The 24,234-nt window shown below is 40.7% G+C and overlaps 1 protein-coding gene across 6 annotated transcripts in view; it reads right to left on the reverse strand.

Moving 5' to 3' along the window:
• Window positions 1-21,319, reverse strand: part of LOC135550801 (neural cell adhesion molecule 1-like) — a 328,171-nt gene extending 306,852 nt beyond the window's left edge. For all 6 annotated transcript variants that reach the window (XM_064981920.1, XM_064981918.1, XM_064981919.1 and 3 more), the window contains exon 1: window positions 21,028-21,319. In XM_064981920.1, coding sequence (XP_064837992.1) covers window positions 21,028-21,079 — 52 coding nt within the window. In that variant the 5' untranslated portion in view covers window positions 21,080-21,319. The remainder of the gene's footprint in view (window positions 1-21,027) is intronic.
• Between the last annotated feature and the right edge of the window lie 2,915 nt (window positions 21,320-24,234).

Consider the following 24,234-nt stretch of genomic DNA (forward strand, 5'->3'; position numbering starts at 1 on the left):
GGAGTTTTTCCTAGCCACAGTGCTTCACAGTGCACCTGCATTGCTTCCTGTTTGGGGTTTAGGCTGGGTTTCTGTACAGCACTTTGAGATATCAGCTGATGTAAGAAGGGCTTTATAAATAAATGTTATTTGATTTAGATGATGCTTTTGAATTTAAGGGGCATAAACAGTATGGGGACGACTAGGAATAAATTCAGTATTCTTGCCAAGCCTTCCAATAATGTTCCACGTGACGGCAAAATAAGTAAAAGGGTGGCTGTGGAAGCATTATCTCTTCCATCTTAAATTAATTTAGCTGCTTTCACATTTTGGCTTGGATATATTCAGGCGATCCAAATCGTTGCCTGCAGACACAAACTCAATATTCATTTCATTATGCTTCAACAAACCATATTTCTGTCATAAAATGGAAGACCCCATTATTATTTCTCTGTTCTAGTTGCCTCAATGATTACTTTTGGGTTCGCTGTTTGTCTGTTTTTCAACTCCTCTGCTCATCTTGTGCTCTGAAAGAGAACCTAGCAAGACTCCCCCCCAAAAAATAGCAGTTGAAAACAGACGCATTGGGTGACATTTAATGTTATTAAACTAGGCAAGTCAGTTAAGAACAAATTCTTATTTAGAATGACAGCCTACCCCGGCCAAACCCTAACGACGCTGGGCCAAATGAGCACCGCACTATGGGACTACCAATCACATCCGGTTGTGCTACAGCCTGGAATTGAACCAGGGTCTGTAGTGACACCTCTAGCACTGAGATGCATTGCCTAAGCCGCTCGGGAGCCCCTATGTACAGATTAATTGTCTATTAAGAAGAAGCAGACCCAGTCTGGATAGCAGAATGTCTTAAAAAAAGATCAAAAACAACATTGGAAAACTACTGGGAAATGTAAACACTTGTTGATAGTAGTAAGCAGTACCAATGCAGCTAGTCTGGAACCAACATGGCCCTGAACAGCTTCTACCCCCAAATCATAAGACTGCTAAATAGTTAGTTAAACCAAATAGCTACCTTGATTGGGAGTCCCCTATCTGCATTTACCCTTTTTGACTCATCACATACTCTGCTGCTACTGTTGATAATCTATCCTGCTGCCTAGTCACTTTTATTCCTTGTTACATGTAAATACAGTGCCTTTAGAAAGTATCCACACCCCTTGACTTTCTCCACATTGTGTTGTTACAAATTGTGATTAAATGCTATTTTTTAAGATTCATGAAAAATAAAACATGAATATGCAGTTGAAGTCGGAAGTTTACATACACTTAGGTTGGAGTCATTAAAACTCGTTTTCAACACTCTACAAATGTCTTGTTAACAAACTATAGTTTTGGCAAGTCGGTTAGGATATCTACTTTGTGCATGACACAAGTAATATTTCCAACAATTGTTTCGAGACAGATTATTTCACTTATAATTCAATGTATCACAATTCCAGTGGGTCAGAAGTTTGCTGTGCATTTAAACAGCTTAGAAAATTCCACAAAATTATGTCATGGCTTTAGAAGCATCTGAATCAATTGGAGGTGTACCTGTGAATGTATTTCAAAGCCTACCTTCAAACTCAGTTCCTCTTTGCTTGACATCATCGGAAAATCAAAAGAAATCAGCCAAGGCCTCAGAAATTTGTAGAACTCCACAAGTCTGGTTCATCCTTGGGAGCAATTTCCAAATGCCTGAAAGTACCACGTTCAACTGTAAAAACAATAGTACGCAAGTATAAACACCATTGGACCACACAGCTGTCATACGCTCAGGAAGGAGACACGTTCTGTCTCCTAGAGATGAACGTACTTTGGTGTGAAAAGTGCAAATCAATCCCAGAACAACAGCAAAGGACCCTGTAAAGATGCTGGAGGAAACAGGTACAAAAGTATCTATATCCACAGTAAAACGAGTCCTATATCGACATGGGGACAAAGATTGTACTTTTTGGAGAAATGTCCTCTGGTCTAATGAAACAAAAATAGAACTGTTTGGTCATAATGACCATCGTTATGTTTGGAAGAAAAAGGGGGAGGCTGCAAGCCGAAGAACACCATCCCAACCGTGAAGCACAGGGGTGGTAGCATCATGTTGTGGGGGTGCTTTGCTGCAGGAGGGACTGGTGCACTTCACAAACTAGATGGCATCATGAGGAGGCAAAACGATGTGGATATATTGAAGCAACATCTCAAGACATCAGTCAGGAAGTTAAAGCTTGGTCGCAAATGGATCTTCCAAATGGACAATGACCCCAAGCGTACTTCGAAAGTTGTGGAAAACAAAGTCAGGGTATTGGAGTGGCCATCACAAAGCCCTGACCTCAAACCTATAGAAAATGTGTGGGTAGAACTGAAAAAGCGTGTCAGGAGGAATGGGCCAAAATTCACCCAACTTATTGTGGGAGGTTTGTGGAAGGCTACCCGGAATGTTTGGCCCAAGTTAAACAATTTAAAGGCAATGCTACCAAATACTATTTGAGTGTATGTAAACGTCTGACCCACTAGGAATGTGATGAAAGAAATAAAAGCTGAAATAAATAATTCTCTCTACTATTATTCTGACATTTCACATTCTAAAAATAAAGTGGTGATCCTAACTGACCTAAAACAGGGAATTTTTACTTGGATTAAATGACAGGAATTGTGAAAAACTGAGTTTAAATCTATTTGGCTAAGGAGTATGTAAACTTCCGACTTCAACTGTATCTTGATTGTGTATATTTGTCCTTGTGTTTTAGGTTACTGTCCTGCTGAAATGTGAATTGGTTTCCCAGTGTCTGTTGGAAAGCAGACTGAACCAGGTTTTCCTCTAGGATTCTGCCTGTTTATCTCTATTCTGTACATTTTTATTTAAAAAAATGACTATTATATCCATAACATTATGCAGCCACCACCATGTTTGAAAATATGAAGAGTGGTACTCAGTGATATGTTGTGTTGGATTTGCCCCAAACATAATGATTTGTATTCAGGACAAAACTTGAATAGCTTTGCCACATTTTTTTGCAGCATTACTTTAGTGCATTATTGCAAACATCATGTTTTGGAATATTGTTATTCTGTCTTTTAGGTTAGTATTGTGGAGCAACTACAATGTTATTGATCCATCCTCAATGCTTTCCTATCACTGCCATGAAACTCTAACTAGGACGCCTGTATCTTTGTTTTGACTGGGTGTATTGATACACCATCCAAAGCATAATTAATTTCACCATGCTCAAAGGGATATTCAGTGTCTCCTTTTTTGTTTTACCCATCCACCAATAGGTGCCCTTCTTTGCAAGGCATTGGGAAAACTCCATGGTCTTTGTGGTTGAATCTGTGCTTGACATTCTCTACTTGACTGAGGGACATTAGAGATACTTGTATGTGTAGGGTACAGAGATGGGGTATTCATAACCACTATTATTGCACACAGAGTGAATCCATCCAACTTAATATGCGACTTGTTAAGAAATGATTTACTCCTGAACTTATTTAGGCTTGCAATATCAAAGGTGTTGAATATTTATTGACTCAAGCCATTTCAGCTTTACATTCTGTATTAATTTGTAACAATTTCTAAAAACTTGCTATATTTACACGGGGTACCAGTACGTAGTCGATGTGCAGGGATACAAGATAATTTAGGTATATTTATACATATAGGTAGGGGTAAAGTGACTAAGCAACAGGATAGATAATAAACAGTAGAAGCAGTGTATGTGATGAGCCAGGGATTCCCAAACTTTCTGGGCCCATAACCCCATTTCGATATTTGAACATTTTCACAACCCCAACCATGTGAACGAAAGTATGTAATTAAGAGCCAGTGTTATCTTTTTTTATTGGGGGCTATGGCAGTCAATTAAAAACACTGATTCTCTTCTTAACTCACCATCACATACATTATGTCAGACTAATTTGCAATTGTGAGTATCTTATCTCAGCACCACTAATGAGATAGGTGTGCATGATGCATGTAGCGCCTCCTCTCTGCTGTCACATCCAACCTGGATCGATATTTGGTTTTAATGCAGATGAGAGCACTGAATCCAGCTTCACACAGATATGACCATATTTTTCCCAGTTGGCCCCATCCCGGGTGCGTGAGCGTAATCATCGACTGACAATTGGCATAACGCAACGGACATAAATATTCCTAGAAAATATTCCTATTCATGAAAATTGTGAAATATATATAAATATCAATAAATATATTGAGACACAGCTTAGCCTTTTGTTAATCACCCGGTTATCTCAGATTTTCAAAATATGCTTTACAGCCAAAGCTAGACAAGCATTTGTGTAAGTTTATCGATAGCCTAGCACAGCATTTTGTCCAGCTAGCAGCAGGTAACTTGGTCACGGAAATCAGAAAAGCAATCAAATTAAATTGTTTACCTTTGATGAGCTTTGGATGTTTTCACTCACGAGACTCCCAGTTAGATAGCCAATGTTCCCTTTTTCCAGAAATATTATTTTTGTAGGCGAAATAGCTCCGTTTGTTCTTCACGTTTGGCTGAGAATTCACCCGGAAATTGCAGTCACGAAAACGGCGAAAAATATTCCAAATTAGCTCCATAATATCGACAGAAACATGGCAAACGTTGTTTATAATCAATCCTCAAGGTGTTTTTCAAATATCTATTCGATAATATATCCACCGGGAATATTGTTTTTTCAGTAGGACCGATTGGAATAATGGCTACCTCTGTATTTTAAGCGAGAATCACTCTGGGAGCCATCAGGTGACCAGTTGCGCAATGTAGCCTCTTACGGGTATTCTTCAACAAAAAACTACGTCACAATGCTGTAGACACCTTGGGGAATATGGAGAAAAAGTAATCTGGTTGATAGCCCATTCACTGCTCAATAGGGATGCATTGGAACGCAGAGCTTTCAAAAGATGAGTCACTTCCGGATTGGATTTTTCTTAGGCTTTTGCCTGCAATATTAGTTCTGTTATACTCAAATACAATATTTTTACAGTTTTGGAAACTTTAGAGTGTTTTCTATCCTAAGCTGTCAATTATATGCATATCCTAGCATCTTGTCCTGACAAAATATCCCCTTTACTACGGGAACGTTATTTTTCCAAAAATGAAAATACTGCCCCCTAGTCACAAAAGGTTATTAATGCAGATGAGAGCACGGAATCCAGCTTCACACAGATATGACCATATTTTTCCCAGTCAGAGCTTGTTTTATTATTATTTTATTCCAAGTTGTCTTGAACTCACTAAAGTCAGAAGTCAAAGATTCCGAGTTCCCAATTGTTTTGTGTTTTGAACATGGCATTATAATGCTCAGAGGGAGACGGCAGGGTATTCCCTTTGAGTCAGGAACCAAAACTCCTCCATAGTGACCCATGAATGCAATCAGTCACATGACAGCTCGATCAGCTGTTTGATTTCACTTACTGGCATGTCATCTGAGCCAGGATCACAGTCAAACGGATTGGGAAGTAGGTCCCAAAGTGCTCTTCCAAGCGCTGGAGGTAAGCAGTCGTCACTCATGTGGTACACTTACTGATGTTGTTTTCTGTTAGAAACATGCACAGCCAAGGGAAGGGGGCATGGTTCACTTTTGAAAGACACTCTCTCCAATAAGAATTCTTTCCTCTGAATCTACTGATTTGGTCACTCATCTGTAGAATGTTTTTGTTTTCCCCCTGCATGCTTGCATTCAGTTTCCCAAATATGTCTGCTACGTAGGCTAGGACACATTTTCTTTACGTTACACAGAATGTCAACCAAGACTGTTTCTTTTTATTTTTATTTTACATCCATTGTGAATGACAACAGCTCCTTTCTCAATGCGACACATCTTTCCAACACTACCCCTTGATAACCACCAAGCCTCGGTATGAAACAGAAAATGTTCATGCTCTGATCCCATATCTCCACATAGTTTTGCAAACAGGCATGCACGCTGTGGATATGGTTTGATGTAGTTTACAATCGAAGTTTACCTGCTGTAGTACATCGCCGAGTACTTTGCTCAGCTCTTTTGCTGCCAGTTGATCTCAGTGTATCATACAATGTGTCCATATGGCAGTGGGAGACACATTCATAACTACAGTGCCCGCTGTCCCACCATAGATGGAGCCCAATCTGTGCAAAAGCCCACAATTCGATCCCATGGAATCTGTTTTTCGTCAATATAGTCACGCAGCATACTGAACATCCCCTGTGCCGTTTCATACTTGGGAATCGTGAGACAGAAAAATATGTCGTCATGACATGTATAGCAAACAAAAGTCAATGCATGGGCATCTCGGCCCTCACAGCTAACATCCATTTGGAGAGCATCAGCAGGGGAGTTTGAGTCATTCAGTCAGTTTCCTCTTGATTGCTAGCAATAGCATAATTTCTTTGTTTAACAGTGTTATGTGACAAAGGTATTGATGTGAGTTTTTGTGCCTCTTCCTCCCCAAACATTATTTCACCATATCAATTGCAGCCGGTAATATCAAAGTCTCTACAATAGTGGTTTCATAGCGTAGCGGGCCTAATCATTCACCGCAGGAATAATTCAAGTGCAAAGGTCAAGTGTGGCCTTTTCCCATGATCTAAGGGTGCCCTTTGGTTGAATTTTATCTTTTAGATTTTGATCATTTTCATTTAGATTTTTAAGGTTAACCAAATGACTATGATTGAGATACAAAGACGATATTATAATTTATATATTTTATTTTTCTTCAGGATATTAGAAACTCCCGTGACCTCATTTTCATATCAGATGACCCCACATGGGGTTTCTATCTCCAGTTAGGGATCTGCTGCTATAGGCCGTCTCATTGTCGTCAGTGATCAGGCCTACTACCGTTGTGAAATCAGCAAACTTAATGGTGGTGTTGGAGTCGTGCGCAGCCACTCAGTCATGGGTGAACAGGGAGTACAGGAGGGGACTAAGCACGCAGGTGCCCCAGTGTTAATGGACAGCGTGGCAGATGTATTGTTGTTCTTGACACAAACCGGTGCGCCTGGCACTTACTACCATACGCTGTTCAAAGGCACTTATTTTGTCTTGCCCATTCACCCTTTGAATGGCACATATACACAATCCATGTCTGAACTGTCTCAAGGCTTAAAAATTATTCTTTGACCTGTCTCCTCTCCTTCATCTACACTGATTGAAGTGGATTTAACAAGTGACATCAATAAGGGATCATAACTTTCACCTGGATTCACCTGGTCAGTCTATGTCATGGAAAGAGTAGGTGTTTCTAATGTTTTGTATATTCAGTGTATATGTGTATTGCAACCAGTGGACAGCCAGTGAAAAATATGCTCTTGCAACAGCTGGATAGTGCAGATCCCAGCCTATGGAATAAAAGCTTGAGGGAGTTCCTCCCTTCTAAACTTCTAGGTGGTATTGTGCTCCATAGAGTCAAAAACAAGTTTAATTTAGGAAGACCATGAGTAGGGATTTTAATGCTCAATCTATTTTGTGCTGATTAACAACAAAAATAATTATATATGCTGAAACCCGCACACTTTTGATAGACTTAAACAGCTGCAAATTAACGAGACATCAACATGTCACCAACAAAAATAATAGACCTATAGCAAATGCAGCATATGGCATTCATTTAACACATGCAAATAGCACTTTTCAGTAGTGCTCAAAGCCTACCATTCCATTAAAGCAGCATTTATTTTTCAACTAAAAAGTAATGAGCCTAATCAGTCCTCCATGACATCAAAATCATAAAAAACTGTTGGCTAATAAGTCCTTTGTTTTACTAGAGCATAAACCAGAGATTATATATTTCTATATTTCCAAGTCATGTTTATATTGTTGAAGATCACAGAGTATTAATTAAATTAATTGTAATGATTGGAAATCTGACTACGATTATGCTATATCTTTATTAGAGGTCGACCGATTAATCAGAATGGCCGATTAATTAGGGCCGATTTCAAGTTTTCATAACAATCGGAAATCTGTATTTTTGGGCACCGATTTTGCCAATTTAACTTTTTTTTATATATATATATATATATATATATACACATTTATTTAACTAGGCAAGTCAGTTAACTTCTCTAGGGTAGGGGGCAACATTCGGAAATTTGGAATGTTATTCGGGCCCAGAAGATATGATATGCATATAAGTGGTAGATTTGGATAGAAAACACTCTACAGTTTCCAAAACCATTAAAATAGTGTCTGAGTATCACAGAACTGATTTAGCAGGCGAAAATCCATTCAGGATGTAGTTTTTGGGGGGTTTTGTAGTTTTCTATTCAATGCCATTACAGTATCCATTGACTTAGGACTCCTTTTGCAGATCCTATGCCTTCCACCAGATGTCAACATTCTTTAGAAATGGTTTCAGGCTTGTATTCTTATAAATGAGGGAGTAAGACCAGTCTGAACAAGTGGACCCTACCGGGTCGCAGAGCTTTTTCAGACGCATGTGCATTTCTTGTTTACCTTTTATATTGACGACGTTATTGTCCGGTTGAAATATTATAAATAATTTAGGCTAAAAACAACCTGAGGATTGAATATAAACATCGTTTGACATGTTTCTATGAACTTTACGGATACAATTTGGATTTTTTTGTCTGATTGTTTTGACTGCGTTTGAGCCTGTGGTTCAGCTAACAAACTGAGGTTTTTGGATATAAAGAGACTTCATCGAACAAAAGGAACATTTATTGAGTAAATGAATGTCTTCTGATTGCCACCATATGAAGATCATCAAAGGTAAGGGATTCATTTTATCTCTATTTCTGAGTTTTGTAACGCTTCTGTTTGGCTGGTTACTGTTTGTAATAATTTGTCAACTGGGCTATGTTCTCGGCTAGGTATGTTCTGGGCTAGGTATGCTTTCGCCGAAAAGCATTTTATAAATTTGACACTGTGGTTAGTTTAACAAGAAGTTCATCTTTAAATCTATGTAAAATATGTTTTGTTTTCTGAATTTTTATAATGAGCGTTCCTGTAATTGAATTTGGTACTCTGCAATCTCACTGGATGTTGGCCAGATGGGACGCTAGCGTCCCACGCACCCTAGAGAGGTGAAGAACACATTCTTATTTTCAATGACGGCCTAGGAACGGTGGGTTAACTGCCTTGTTCTGGGGCAGAACGACAGATTTTCACCTTGTCAGCTCGAGGGAACCAAAATTGCAACCTTAGTTAACTAGTCCAACGCTATAACCACCTACCTCTCGTTGCACTCCATAAGGAGACTGCCTATTACTCAAATTCAGTAAGCCAAGGTGAGTTGCTAGCTAGCATTAAACTTATCTTGTAAAAAACAATCAATCAATCATAATCACTAGTTATAACTACACATGGTTGATGATATTACTAGTTTATCTAGCGTGTCCTGCGTTGCATATAATCGATGCAACGCTGTGGGATGATTTAACAAAAGCACAATCGTTGGACTGTCGTTGCTCCAACGTGTACCTAACCATAAACACCAACACTTTCTTAAAAGAGAAGAATATATTTTTAAACCTGCATATTCAGGTGAAATTGTCACTTCTTCTCTTGCACGCAGAGTCAGGGTATATGCAACAGTTTGAGCAGCCTGGCTCATTGCGAACTAATTTGCCAGAATTTTACGTAATTATGACATAACATTGAAGGTTGTGCAATGTAACAAGAATATTTAGACTTAGGGATGCCACCCGTTAAGATAAAATACCGAACGGTTCCGTATTTCACTGAAAGAATAAATGTTTTGCTTTCGAAATGATAGTTTCCGGATTCGACTATATTAATGACCAAAGGCTCGTATTTCTGTGGGTTATTATGTTATAATTAAGTCTATGATTTGATAGAGCAGTCTGACTGAGCGATGGTAGGCAGCAGCAGGCTCGTAAGCTTTCATTCAAACAGCACTTTTGTGCGTTTTGCCAGCAGCTCTTCGCAAGCACAGCGCTGTTTATGACTTCTAGCATATCAGCCTAATGGCTGGTGTAACCGATGTGAAATGGCTAGCTAGTTAGCGGAGTATGCGCTAATAGCGTTTCAAACGTCACTCGCTCTGAGACTTGGAGTGGTTGTTCCCCTTGCTCTGCATGGGTAACTGTCACACCCTGACCAGAGTTTGCTTTATATGTTTCTATGTTTTGTTTGGTCAGGGTGTGATCTGAGTGTGCATTCTATGTTGTGTCTAGTTTGTCTGTTTCTGTGTTTGGCCTGATATGGTTCTCAATCAGAGGCAGGTGTTAGTCATTGTCTCTGATTGGGAACCATATTTAGGTAGCCTGTTTGGTGTTGGGTTTTGTGGGTGATTGTCTCCTGTGTTAGTGCCACACGCTTGTTGTTTTTGTAGTTTATTCATGTATAGTTTTCTTATTAAAAACAAACATGGATTTCAACCACGCTGCATTTTGGTCCTACTCTCCTTCGACGGAAGAATCCCGTTACAGTAACGCTGCTTCGAGGGTGGCTGTTGTCGATGTGTTCGTGGTTCGAGTCCAGGTAGGGGCGAGGAGAGGGACGGAAGCTATACTGTTACACTGGCAATAATAAAGTGGCTATAAGAACATCCAATAGTCAAAGGTATATGAAATACAAATGGTATAGAGAGAAATAGTCCTATAAATATTATATTAACTACAACCTAAAACCTCTAACCTTGGAATATTGAAGTTTCATGTTAAAAGGAACCACCAACTTTCATATGTTCTCATGTTCTGAGCAAGGAACTCAAACGTTAGCTTTTTTACATGGCACATATTGCACTTTTACTTCTCTAACACTAAGTTTTTGCATTATTTAAACCAAATTGAACATGTTTCATTATTTATTTGAGGCTAAATAGATTTTTATTTATGTATTATATTAAGTTAAAATAAGTGTTCATTCGGTATTGTTGTAATTGTCATTATTACAAATAAATAAATAATCATCGGTATCGGCTTTTTTTGGTCCTCCAATAATCGGTATCGGTGTTGAAAAATCATAATCGGTCGACCTCTAATCTTTATGTGAAGGACATCAATTTATGGCCACTTATGTAAACTAAAACATTGATTTATCATGCAATAGATGCCGTTCAATTGGTAATATTCATTTTTGTCTTCTTCTAAGGATGAGGAAAGTAATCTAAAAGTAGGTAATCAGATTACGTTAATGAGTTTGGGTAATCCAAAAGATACTTTTACTGATTACAATTTTGGACAGGTTAACTAATAACTAACGAATTACATTTAGAAAGTAACAGACCCAACCCTGTCTATCATGAATCACATAGCAAACAGTTATTTTCTGATGACCTAAGAATAGTCTCTGTATCATGGAGGCGCTCCGCACTGCTAAAGCTAACTCTCTCTCCTCTGCTCTCATCCTTCTAGACCTATCGGCTGCCTTCGATACTGTGAACCATCAGATCCTCCTCTCCACCCTCTCCGAGTTGGGCATCTCCGGCGCGGCCCACGCTTGGATTGCGTCCTACCTGACAGGTCGCTCCTACCAGGTGGCGTGGCGAGAATCTGTCTCCTCGCCACGCGCTCTCACCACTGGTGTCCCCCAGGGCTTTGTTCTAGGCCCTCTCCTATTCTCGCTATACACCAAGTCACTTGGCTCTGTCATAACCTCACATGGTCTCTCCTATCATTGCTATGCAGACGACACACAATTAATCTTCTCCTTTCCCCCTTCTGATGACCAGGTGGCGAATCGCATCTCTGCATGTCTGGCAGACATATCAGTGTGGATGACGGATCACCACCTCAAGCTGAACCTCGGCAAGACGGAGCTGCTCTTCCTCCCGGGGAAGGACTGCCCGTTCCATGATCTCGCCATCACGGTTGACAACTCCATTGTGTCCTCCTCCCAGAGCGCTAAGAACCTTGGCGTGATCCTGGACAACACCCTGTTGTTCTCAACTAACATCATGGCAGTGGCCCGTTCCTGTAGGTTCATGCTCTACAACATCCGCAGAGTACGACCCTGCCTCACACAGGAAGTGGCGCAGGTCCTAATCCAGGCACTTGTCATCTCCCGTCTGGATTACTGCAACTCGCTGTTGGCTGGGCTCCCTGCCTGTGCCATTAAACCCCTACAACTCATCCAGAACGCCGCAGCCCGTCTGGTGTTCAACCTTCCCAAGTTCTCTCACGTCACCCCGCTCCTCCGCTCTCTCCACTGGCTTCCAGTTGAAGCTCGCATCCGCTACAAGACCATGGTGCTTGCCTACGGAGCTGTGAGGGGAACGGCACCGCAGTACCTCCAGGCTCTGATCAGGCCCTACACCCAAACAAGGGCACTGCGTTCATCCACCTCTGGCCTGCTCGCCTCCCTACCACTGAGGAAGTACAGTTCCCGCTCAGCCCAGTCAAAACTGTTCGCTGCTCTGGCCCCCCAATGGTGGAACAAACTCCCTCACGACGCCAGGACAGCGGAGTCAATCACCACCTTCCGGAGACACCTGAAACCCCACCTCTTCAAGGAATACCTAGGATAGGATAAAGTAATCCTTCTCACCCCCCCCCCCTTAAATGATTTAGATGCACTATTGTAAAGTGGCTGTTCCACTGGATGTCAGAAGGTGAATTCACCAATTTGTAAGTCGCTCTGGATAAGAGCGTCTGCTAAATGACTTAAATGTAAATGTAAATGATGTCTTGCATCAACATTGAGACACCTACATTGCCTGTGCCTAGGGTGTGGAGACAGCAGTACAAATTTACTAAGGTAAAAATTTCAGACTAGCACATGTCTTGCAATATTCTTATCTCCCAGAGGAGGCCATGTTTTCTTTGCTTCACACAAAAGATGCTGCAGCAACATCTATAGCACCTGCAAAACCAACCTAGCCAATCAGCAGGCGTGCATCTAACCCACAGGATGAGCTTTGAGCAATTGCTAGGCATTACATCAGAGTGATGAGTCAATCCCTGGGCTTGGGGGACAATACAACACATGCCCCAGTCCTTTATATCTGTCCCTCCCAACAGCCATACCAAGAATGAATGTGTGTGGTGTGTCTATCTGTGTGGACATGTTTAACTATATTTGTGGAGACCAGAAGTCTCCACAAGAATAGTAAAACAAAAATTCGACCAACTGGGGATATTTTGCCAGTCCCAACAAGGAAAAATGCTATTTCTAGGGGGTTGAGGTTTATGGTAAGAATTTGTGTATAGAGGTGTAAAGGTTAGGGTTAGATTTTGGGGTTAGGGGTTAAGTTTAGTGGTTAGGGAAAATACAATTTTGAATGGGAATCAGTTGTGTCCTCACAAGGTTAGTAAAACAAGACAATGGGTGTGTGTGTATATGTCTATGGGATGTGGTTAGCATGTTTTAGTAGTCGTGTGTGTGTGTGCGTGCGTGAGTGAGGGGTGCCATACAGGGTCGCCTCTCAACTTTCGAAGGCCTTTCCACTTCAATGAAGAAAAAAAAATCCATTCAGAGACCAGGGTGGGCGAGGGGAGAGGGAGGTTGCTTTTCAGCAAACCATAACCCCTTTCTCTTCTCCCTCCAATACTCTATAGAATGTCTTCAGAGCTTACACAATGCAAATTAGTCTGGGTCCCTATTCATGGATTGATTAATATGCAAAGACGGCCCATCCTTATCAAACAGTCAGCAATAAAAAAATACAACGCAAGCTGCCAGAGTCATTTTGGATTTTTCATCCCTTTGGTCTTTCAACTGCAATGGGTTCATTCAATAAGTGAAATATGAAACCATTTGGTTTCGATAATAACATCCCAGTTTTTGACAATTGTTCCACATTAACTCACTGATCTTAATATGATACAGTAAAACCATAGCATTGTCATGACTGTCCTGTGAGGATACAAATAGGTCAGATCAGGTTTGAAAGAATAACTTCAACCAGACCCCCTCTCAACCGCAGAGAGGGAAGGGGGGAAATGGTGGGGGTTAACAACCCTGTTGTAAATCAAGGAGAGACGACTCAGGTCTCTAATGTGGCGGCTTTGTTTCAAGAGACTTTTCACGCCGAAACTCTAACACGTTCAAAAGTGAATACAGGAACAATAATTTTAACACAGAATGTGGGGTGATCTATAGGTCAGGGGTGATCTATAGAACACTAATGTCATTTTGTTTGTTATTTTGTGATGTCATTAAAACATAATGACATTATAAAGGAAATACTGTAACTTGGAAGGTATACCCACTACATGTATGACGTTTCCATCCGATGTGTTATGCATGTAATATGAAAAATGATTAAAGTGTTTTTGTTAAGAGAGGGATATGATTTTAGGAGCCATAAGAGATCATTGTTTTACATACACTTTGCACAGTGACAAGTCACGCCAATGAGTGAGGTCAGAGAGCATGTCAGCATGACGGAACCAAACTTTTGAACAAACTGTATCAAATTATGGGTTAAGAATTAGTATATCAGACCAGAAAAGCGTGACGCTGCAGCTACACGCTAAAATTGGTTTGAACTCTGAATCTCAACACTGGGTTGAGACATTCTCACCTCCTGGACAATCACTGGTAAGGCTGATTAGCAGTCCTAAGTTTAGTATCTTTGAAAGAGAATTTAAGTAGGACCATCTTACTACTCTGCTCAAACCATCGCATTACGTTACTCGCATTATCGAATGGAAGGAAAATAAACTCTGTAGTTATGTTCAGGACTACACGACAAGTCATTGGACAACTACAAAAGGAAAACAGTATGAAACTTGTCGAAAACCCATTTTTGACCATCAGAGCCTTACAAGCGTGCCGTAAAAAGGACCAACTCCCATTACAAGGTGGCCCGGTCCACCGAGAGAGATCCGGCAAACCAAGACATGTCACGTAAATACATTTATGATTTCTTACTCAAACAGGGCGGCGGTTTGTGTGCAAAGTATATGATTACTGTAAGTGAGAGAAGTTTCTAAATGTACCAAAATAGTATGTCTCTGTCCCTCTCTGCCCCCTCTCCATCTCTTTTGTAACAAGCAGCCATGTTGTGTCATTCTGCTAGGGACCTGTTTTTAACGTATTAAGTGTGTATATTTATCCTGTATTACCATTTAATTAGCTAGTAAATAAATAATTAAACTAATTTGTGTAGTACTGAATCATAAGTAAGGTTCTGTTTTTGCAGATGCAAAGAGGTTAAAACTGTTCAGAAGGGTGATATGACACGAGGTTCTGATTAATAAATTGACTGTTTTTTTGTTGTTACCCCTTTTTCGTGGTATCCAATTGGTAGTTCCAGTCCGCTTTCAGTCTATTGCACTTGCTAAGGTCTTACTCAATAATGAAATATACTTTTGACTGGATTGGTTCAAAGGGGCTCTCTTAAGTTTATGTTCCATGAAGAACAGTCATCATTGGGATTAAATCAATTCTTCCTGTAACAACGTTCTTCTGTTGAAGGAGGAGCGTACCAAAATGCATCGTGATGGTTACTCATGTTTATTAATGAAAATACGACTAGACATGAACTAACTGAATGTACAAAAACAACAGGCTGTATAGTTTCACGTTCCGTCTATCTGGTGAACATAAACAGAGACAGGAACAATCACCCACGAAACACTCAAAGAATATGGCTGCCTAAATATGGTTCCCAATCAGAGACAATGATAATCACCTGACTCTGATTGAGAACCGCCTCAGGCAGCCATAGACTATGCTAGACACCCCACAAAACCCCAAGACAAAAACACACCACAATAACCCATGTCAGACCCTGGCCTGACCAAGTAAATGAAGATAAACATAATATATTTCGACCAGGGCGTGACACTTCCAAAGGAGGCTTATCAATGAACCACAGAAAAATCACTCTTTGGCTCACTAAATTGAATTGCCGCCCATCTCCACATTCACACAGTCTTTTGAACAATCCTAGACACACAGGGGTTCTCCAACATCTTAGTGAACAAAATCAGCATTGACCCCAGAACCTGCTGCAAGAATCTAACTCGACTCACAGCAAGGGAGAGCTGTGACACACTGGTCTGCAAAGGAGGCCATTGTAAATGCAGATTCGAACAGAAATGTGCTGAGCTTTGATTGGTTATCTTTAAAAACAAAATCTATCCTGGGGTGTTTGGAAGGAGGCGGCGCTCAGAGACTGTGTGGTTTTCAAAGGTGGGTGTTGGAGTGAGAAAGACAGAGGATAACCAATCAGTGAAAAAGCAAATCCCCTTCATTATCGACGTATCATGCAGACAAAATACAAATAGCCTTTCCAATACAAGTCAGGAGGACTGCAGGTGAGCTGACAGAATGAATGATAAACTTTAAAGAGGTTGTGGTTAACCCCACAAAACAGAGCAGATTTGTATTACATACAGGATGAATGACCTGTACTTCATACACACAGATGTAGCCAATCATTACAAACAAGAGTAGCGCTACGTTGAAGACAATCAATGTTATGCCAAATTTAAAGTACAATTTACCTCCACTTTGGGTACACACAATGCTGTACATTATTATTATGTACATCACGAGTAGTCTAAAACATTGTGTGTATATCCCTTTAAACGCTATGCCTCTCACCCAACAGGAACGGGGCAGGGTTTGAAGCTGGATGTTTTATTCATATCTCATTCCAAGCAACAGACCGAAAGCCTTATAATTTTCCCTTGTTAAGCTGCTTTTTAGTTTCCCCCTCTCAAAAAAGGGAATCATATTTTCATAGTGGCTTTGAACTTGCCACATGAGTTTAAATCCCAGATGTTAACCATCTTGGAAATGTTTATTTTCTGTCCAACTGTTGACTGATCTTAAACTTCACCATCTTCTTAAGGTAAACTCTCCTCCGAACAAAAAAACAACACGCTTTTTGCAAAGTCTTTACACTCCCCATTTTTATTTGCTTAATTTTAAAGAACTCCCTGAAATGTGTTCTCTCCTGGACTTACTTTTTTGACATTGATGGGGACCTGAACCTACCAAAAAGCACCAGAGCCAAGGGCTTCCGAGAGAATGCCACCAATGTGATGGGAATGTGTGGCAGGAGCCATCGTTTGGCTGGCAGTCACGTGCACTTAATGCTAAGGGTCATAACATGTCAACACCAGACAACAGCACAGGCACAGTTTTTGCACCACTACCGTCTGTCACATATCACACAGCCCCAATGCAATATTCCAAAAGTGACAGGAGCCAACTACAAAACCTCCTTAAAACAGCTTCCGAGAGACAAATGTAATGTAAGAAAAAGAGAAGGGAAGAATGGCTTCTCACTTGACTGAGTCTGGGAATGAAATGTAACCAGCAACAGCTCCCTGTCTGTTTAGTTGGATCCCCTATGTGCTCTCTGACTTCAGACTGATGGCGACAGATGTGATGATACACCTCCGTTCCACAGAACTAGTTACTGTTAATACTCCCCCAACCAGCCAAAGCCTTTGTCTTGCTGCCTTTTTGTCCAGCCAGTCATAAAATATAAGCCACATTTCATGTTCAATTAGTTTCTTTCTCAAACCATATACAGTATATAATTTCATCCAGCAAAGAATCTAGCGACATTTTCTTGGATGTTGGCCATTGTTCCTTGTTAGTAGTCACTGGCATCGGAATGTAATTATCAGGACTTAGATAATTTAACAATTGTGAATAACTATCTATAGTCCATTGCACTTTCCCTCCTCAAAATGAACTGAATCTGGGTATTTCTCGTGAACACTGGAGGAGGCTACTGATTTTGAGGAGCTCTTAATATTCCCCCTACTGTTGCTTAGTCCTCATTACCATTTTCTTCCTCACATTTTCACTGGCGCTACCCTTCTCCTAAACCTCCCTGACATCAACGTCACCTCCCTAGCTCAACCAAAGACAAAAGTGATTTGTGTTTGTCAATTAAAAAAACACATTAATTCTCATCTTTATGCAAAAACACACATGTAGAACTATTCTTAACAATTAGTTTTATGGAATGTGTATCTGCATGTGCATTTGTGTCAGAGAGAGCGAGGAGGGGGGTCCTCCTGCCTGAGGACAGCACTCTCTGATTGGATAGAATTGTTTACCATGGAATTCACAATGACTACTGAGCCATTTCTTTAGATCTTTACATAAATAGTCAGTGGCATTTATACATGGATGCCAAAGCAAGCCAGCCCCCCCCCACACACACACACAAAAAAAATGTAAAAACATCTTTATCTTTTGTCTCTCTGTTTCATAATTTTCCTTCAATTCTGAAGAGGCTGAATGTACCCGAGTGAGCGAAACAGCGCCCCTCTGTCTCTCTTGATGCTGTCTGGTCCAAACATTGAACGCAGGGGAAGCCTGGCCTCCCTTGACAAAAACAATATAAAACATTTGCCAATCAGTGTCGAGCTAAACTGAGCAAGCTCAACTGTGAACGGTCCTGGAGCACCAAAAAAAATTGTCAAGGGAAACCAGCTTGGATTTGGCGTCACTCCAATCAAAACCCTCAGACCAAACATCATTGACAGAAAAACTGTTCATTTATCATCGAATCACAGCCTACTTCGCCAAAGGGGTAATGACTAAACAAGCGCATTCATGAAAAAAAGCACTGTCGTTACACCAATGTACTTAACCATAAACATCAATGCCTTTCTTAAAATCAATAATAATAATAGTATTGTGTAATAATCCCTAGTTTACAATTGGCTCATTCATCCCCCTCCTCTCCGCTGTAACTATTCCCCAGGTCGTTGCTGCAAATGAGAACATGTTCTCAGTCAACTTAACTGGTAAAATAACGGATAAATTAAAATAAAAAATACACAAGTATATTTTAACCTTTATTTAACTAGGCAAGTCAGTTTAGAACAAAGTATTATTTTCAATAACGGCCTAGAAACAGTGGGTTAACTGCCTGAGTGCAGAACGACAGATTTGTACCTTGTCAGCTCAGGGGTTTGAACTTGCAACCTTCCGGTTACTAGTCCAATGCTTTTTTTGGTCCTCCAATAATCGGTATCGGCGTTGAAAAATCATAATCGGTCGACCTCTAAAGCTGACCACACAGCTCGCGTCCCGTGCGCAAGCATTCCAAAACAAATGTACACATACATGTTATTCAATCATTGCACCCACATTGCTCGTGAGCGTCTGCGTGGCCACGAGTTTGTGACTCTCAACTTGCTGCAAGTCCAGCCTCTCCCATCTCCCCATTGGTTTTTAGGAGCATATACCCACGTGAGTTATTGAAAGAACTTAGGTCCACACTCCGGTCAGTTGTAGTAATGCTGTAAAGTTGGTTGTCAACTGCCATATAAAGGCCAAATAAGAAAAAGAAGCCTGAAGGAAGGAGGAGAGATGAGGAGAAACAAATTTGGTTTATCTGTGGATTAATTGTCCAATTAGAAGACCTTGTGCATTTCAGGTAAAATACAACCCAAATATATACCAGGACAAATTAGCGAGCAACAGCAAGCTAGCTAGCTAAATTGCCATAAATGTTTAAGGCTTTTTGACCTGTCCCCAAATTAATATAATTGGTTCAGAGTTTGTTTTGACATTTCAACCTGTGTGTCCTGATCGCTTCTGGTGTGGGTAAACAAAATCAACTAGGGCAGCAGACGCACACGAGCTTGTGGTTTGGTCAGCATGTTACTGTACATGCCGTATGCTTTGTAGACTTCACCAAACAGAGGTTGCTATCCGGTTTTGTGATAAAACAAAGGTGTGATTGAATTTATTCTGACACTGTATTCTTATTGTCTCAGTCTTTATGCATATATATTACAGTCAAAGCATAGGAATGTAACAGGTTATAGCGCAAACAACGCAAATATCACAACACAGATTAATTTATTTTGGGGGGGTGGGCTTCCCCATTGATTTTACCCACACCCTGCTACTGATAATAGTAGCATATATTCTCCATAGACAGAAAGAAAAACACTGTACAAGCCATGGGTTTCTGTTTTCTCTCCAAAAAAATCAATAGGCCAATTCGGGGGAGAAAAATAATCTCAGACGCATATACAAAGTGTCATATAACCCTGACTGGAAGGGCTTGCTATGTCCATCAAATGTATGTATAATGTCAAATGTATTGAGGTAGCTAACTATGCTACTATGTGGTTCATGTTACAAGCATGCACGGTCTGTCAGCACGGAGCTCCATTAATCAAATACAATGTAGCCTATCATATTGAAGACTGCAACTCTGTAACTGACAATCAGCCTCGGGAAATTTTCAATCACCTCACATGTACGCATGAATTTATTAAAAAAACTAATTTAAACACTTGTCATTAAAAACAAAATAAGACATTAGGCTTTCACGTTTAACCTAGAATACTATAATCCACTAAGAAATGCCGTAGCTAGCGCGTTCTAATTTATATTTTGCATGTGCATAGGCTTGAGGACCGAAACAAAGCATCCCCATTAGCAACCAACGTTTGAGCACAATATGTGCGAGACCTCAACATCTATTTTTAATGCATAGAAAGCTACCCAACTCATTGTATTAGACTACTGTAAATGGTTATAGGTTTCTCAAATGTAATGTGACAGGCATCAAATCTAACACACAATCTAAAATCTCTTGGGGGATTTTGCTGACACAAAGGTGAACCAATGAAATGCTTGTTTCCTCAAGACCAAATGCACCCATCTTCCCCTTGGAGCTTAACCCATTCCTCAGCAACAACAGAGCTCAGGGTTAGGAAAAACAGGTTGTCAAGCCATGTCTAGTCCAGAGAGCCCAAATCACGAGGAATACAGCTCAATTAAAGGACAAGTGATATTCTCTTATTACGCAGATAGTTACCAGTAGCCTACGGACAGTAGCCTACGGACATTAGACTATTTGGGATTTAGTCTATACGGCGATGAAATAAGGCACACAATATAGTTAATTTCCCTTCATGTTACCACAACCATTATTGAAAGAACATAGCCTACTATCCCGTTTCTCTCATGTTTCCATAGCCTCTGTGTCCTTCCTATATCCGAGGCAACAGCTCCAATATGACATAACAACTAACTGTCCATTGAAACACATATGAGACGCGGCAAGCACGGATGAGATACGGATGCTGCTATAAAGTGAACAAAGCACTGAACTTTCAGAATTTATAGAAAACTTTCATTATTCAATTAATAAAGGTGGCCATCTCAAATAAAACATTTTAATTATTTATAAAAACATCATCTTACCTGCATAGCCAAAGAAGAGCAATGCCCAGATGAGATCCATTGTTTGAATCATTGCAATATCACAAAGTTATTCTCCTTGAAGAATAGTTAGACAGACTTGGCTGGACGAGTTCTGTGTTCTGAAGAAATATTTGTTTTCCAACTATTGTATTCTGATAGCAATATTATAATTGGTCCTTGCCGCTACCCTGGAACGCACGCGAGTAGAACGAAGAATGAGTGACAAGCAGCAGCCGTAGCACACACAACACGAATTAATCCGCCAGGGCAAAGCGTTTGCGCTCACACGCTAGAGGGGGGAAATGGGATGCAGGCACAAACTAGTGCGCTCAGTTAGTCGTTCTCCACTGCGGCTGCACAGAGACGGCTGATGGTGTGTTAGGAAAATCTTGTCATGGAGTTTGTGAATATTTCGGATTAGGAATCTCACGAAGCCACTATTGAGCCTTACAAAACAGAAGTGCATTTTGAGAAGATCTTTAACCAAAAATATTTTGCCCGGTTATTTTCAACCATGAAAATATGTAAGTCTACGTCCGCACCTGCAGAGAAGATGTGCAGTTTTGCGCAATTGTGCATTGTCTCCACCTACTGTTTATCACCATGTGACTCGCCAAATTACCAGTTCACCTTTCTCATTATGAAAATGAATGGATGTATTCCTTGTGCAGCTTTCCTTATAGGTTGTCACGTGTTGTATTTAGCACCTAATTTAACCACACTGTGGTACCTACTTAGACCATAAATGCATGAATCTTAAACCAGTCCGTATTTTTTTTAGGAAGCTCAGTCACCATCTTGTCATGACAACGACACTCGGCGACCTAATTAATAGCCTAAAATGCTTCCCGGGGAAAATAGGGCATCCTCTGCACTGCGTCACCAAAGTCCCCTCTTACTAAACTGCATATTTTTATAGTTTCCAATTCCTGTTAGCAGTAAGGGACTACACGGAAATCCCGCAAGTGGCACGCCTCCCTTTATGCCAAGTGCAAACCACATTTAATGTTAAGTTAAAGGACGACTAGAGCAGACAATTCATTAGCAGGTGCAACATGAGGTTGTCCATAGAAAACCGAGAGTTGCATTTCTATGGCCATTTGATTAATAGTCTACTTAGCATTTTACACCATATATATTTAACACCATTTCATGCCTTCAATGGCTATCTGTCACGAGCAGATATTCTCATATTCACACAAGTGATATCCATTTGATCAATGGAACTTGCTCCTATGGTTAATATCTGATTGAAAAAGGTGAAAAGGCCTACTTATGCATGAACATGTAGACCACAGTACACTGTCCAAAACATATAAAATCCACAATCAGATAGGCATCTTGAGGTAAGACAAACTGAGATTCTATCTACCAGCTGTAATTAAATTCCCATTTGCAAGAGACAATCCTGAAATAGCTGACCTTAAATGCTTATTCATGGAGCACCTGTCCAGTTAATGCAGATCTGTCACACATTTGTACTACTTTAAGTAAATCCCAAATGGAAAGAACAAAGCTGATTTAAAAACCTGCATTAACTGATGGTAAAACTCCTGCCATATTACCACGTCCATGCTAAACTAAACTTTATAATCATTGAAAGATTATCAACATAATATTTGTATTTATTTAACCTTTATTTAACTAGGCAAGTCAGTTCAAAACAAATTCTTATTTACAATGACGGCCTACCCGGCCAAACCCTAACCTGGACGACGCTCGGACAATTGTGCGCCGCCCTATGGGACTCCCAATCACAGCCAGTTGTGATACAGCCTGGAATTGAACCAGGGTCTGTTGTGACGCAAATTAACTAGACTAAGGTGGTGTGTATGAGGAAATTGGGAACTGTTAGACAATACTCATATTTCTATGTGGGTTCTGAGGTTCGAAGGCCAGGTGGCTTCATGCTGTGGCTGATGCATCAGAACCATTCTTGCGGGTGTTGCCCAAAAAGATAGGAACTGATGCCCCCACTGGTCGCCTTGTGGAAGTGCATCAAATTTGGTCCAACTTTACAATGTGTCCAGAATACCAATGTATTTATATGGTAGTTCAAATCTAACTTTATTTGCCACATGCGCCGAATACAACAAGTGTAGACTTTACCGTGAAATGCTTACTTACAAGCCCTTAACCAACAGTGCAGTTCAAGGAGAAGAAAATATTTACCAGGTAGGCTAAAATAAAAAGTAATAATAAAAAGTTACACAATAAGAATAACAATAACAAGGCTATATACAGGGGGCACCGGTACCGAGTCAGAGTGCAGGGGTACAGGCTAGTTGAAGTAATCTGTATATGTAGGTGAGGACGAAGTGACTATACATAGGTAACAAACAAACAGCGGGTAACAGGGAGTCAATGTAAATTGTCCAGTGGTGATTTTTATGAATTGTTCAGCAGTCTAATGGCTTGGGGGTAGAAGCTGTTGAGGAGACTTTTGGTCCTCGGCATGGCGCTCCGGTACCGCTTGCCGTGCGGAAGCAGAGAAACCAGTCTATAACTTGGGTGACTGGAATCTCTGACAATTTTATGGGCTTTCCTCTGACAACGCCTATTATATAGGTCCTGGATGGCAGGAAGCTTGGCCCCAGTGATGTACTGGGCTGTTCGCACTACCCTCTGTAGCACCATACGGTCAGATGCCGAGCAGTTGCCATACCAGGCGGTGATGCAACCGGTCAGGATGCTTTCGATGGTACAGCTGTTGAACCTTTTGAGGATCTGGGGGCCCCTGACAAATCTCTCCTGATGGGGAAAAGGTTTTGTCATGCACTCTTCACGACTGTCTTGGTATGTTTGGACCATGATAGTTCATTGGTGATGTGGACACCAAGGAACTTGAAACTCTCAACCCGCTCCACTACAGCCCCGTCAATGTTAATCGGGGCCTGTTCGGCCCGCCTTTTCCTGTATTCCACGATCAGCTCCTTTGTCTTGCTCACATTGAGGGGAAATGTTGTTGTCCTAGCACCACACTGCCAGTTCTCTGACCTCCTCCCTATAGGCCGTCTCATCGTTGTCGGTGATCAGGCCAACCACTATTGTGTCGTCAGCAAACTTAATGATGGTGTTGGAGTCGTGTTTGGCCACGCAGTTGTGAATGAACAGGGAATACAGGAGGGGACTAAGTTTCACCCCTAAGGGGCCACAGTGTTAAGGATCAGTGTGGCAGACGTGTTGTTGCCTACTCCTACCACCTGG

The sequence above is a fragment of the Oncorhynchus masou genome, chromosome 12, assembly GCF_036934945.1.
Source record: "Oncorhynchus masou masou isolate Uvic2021 chromosome 12, UVic_Omas_1.1, whole genome shotgun sequence".
Lineage (NCBI taxonomy): Eukaryota > Metazoa > Chordata > Actinopteri > Salmoniformes > Salmonidae > Oncorhynchus > Oncorhynchus masou.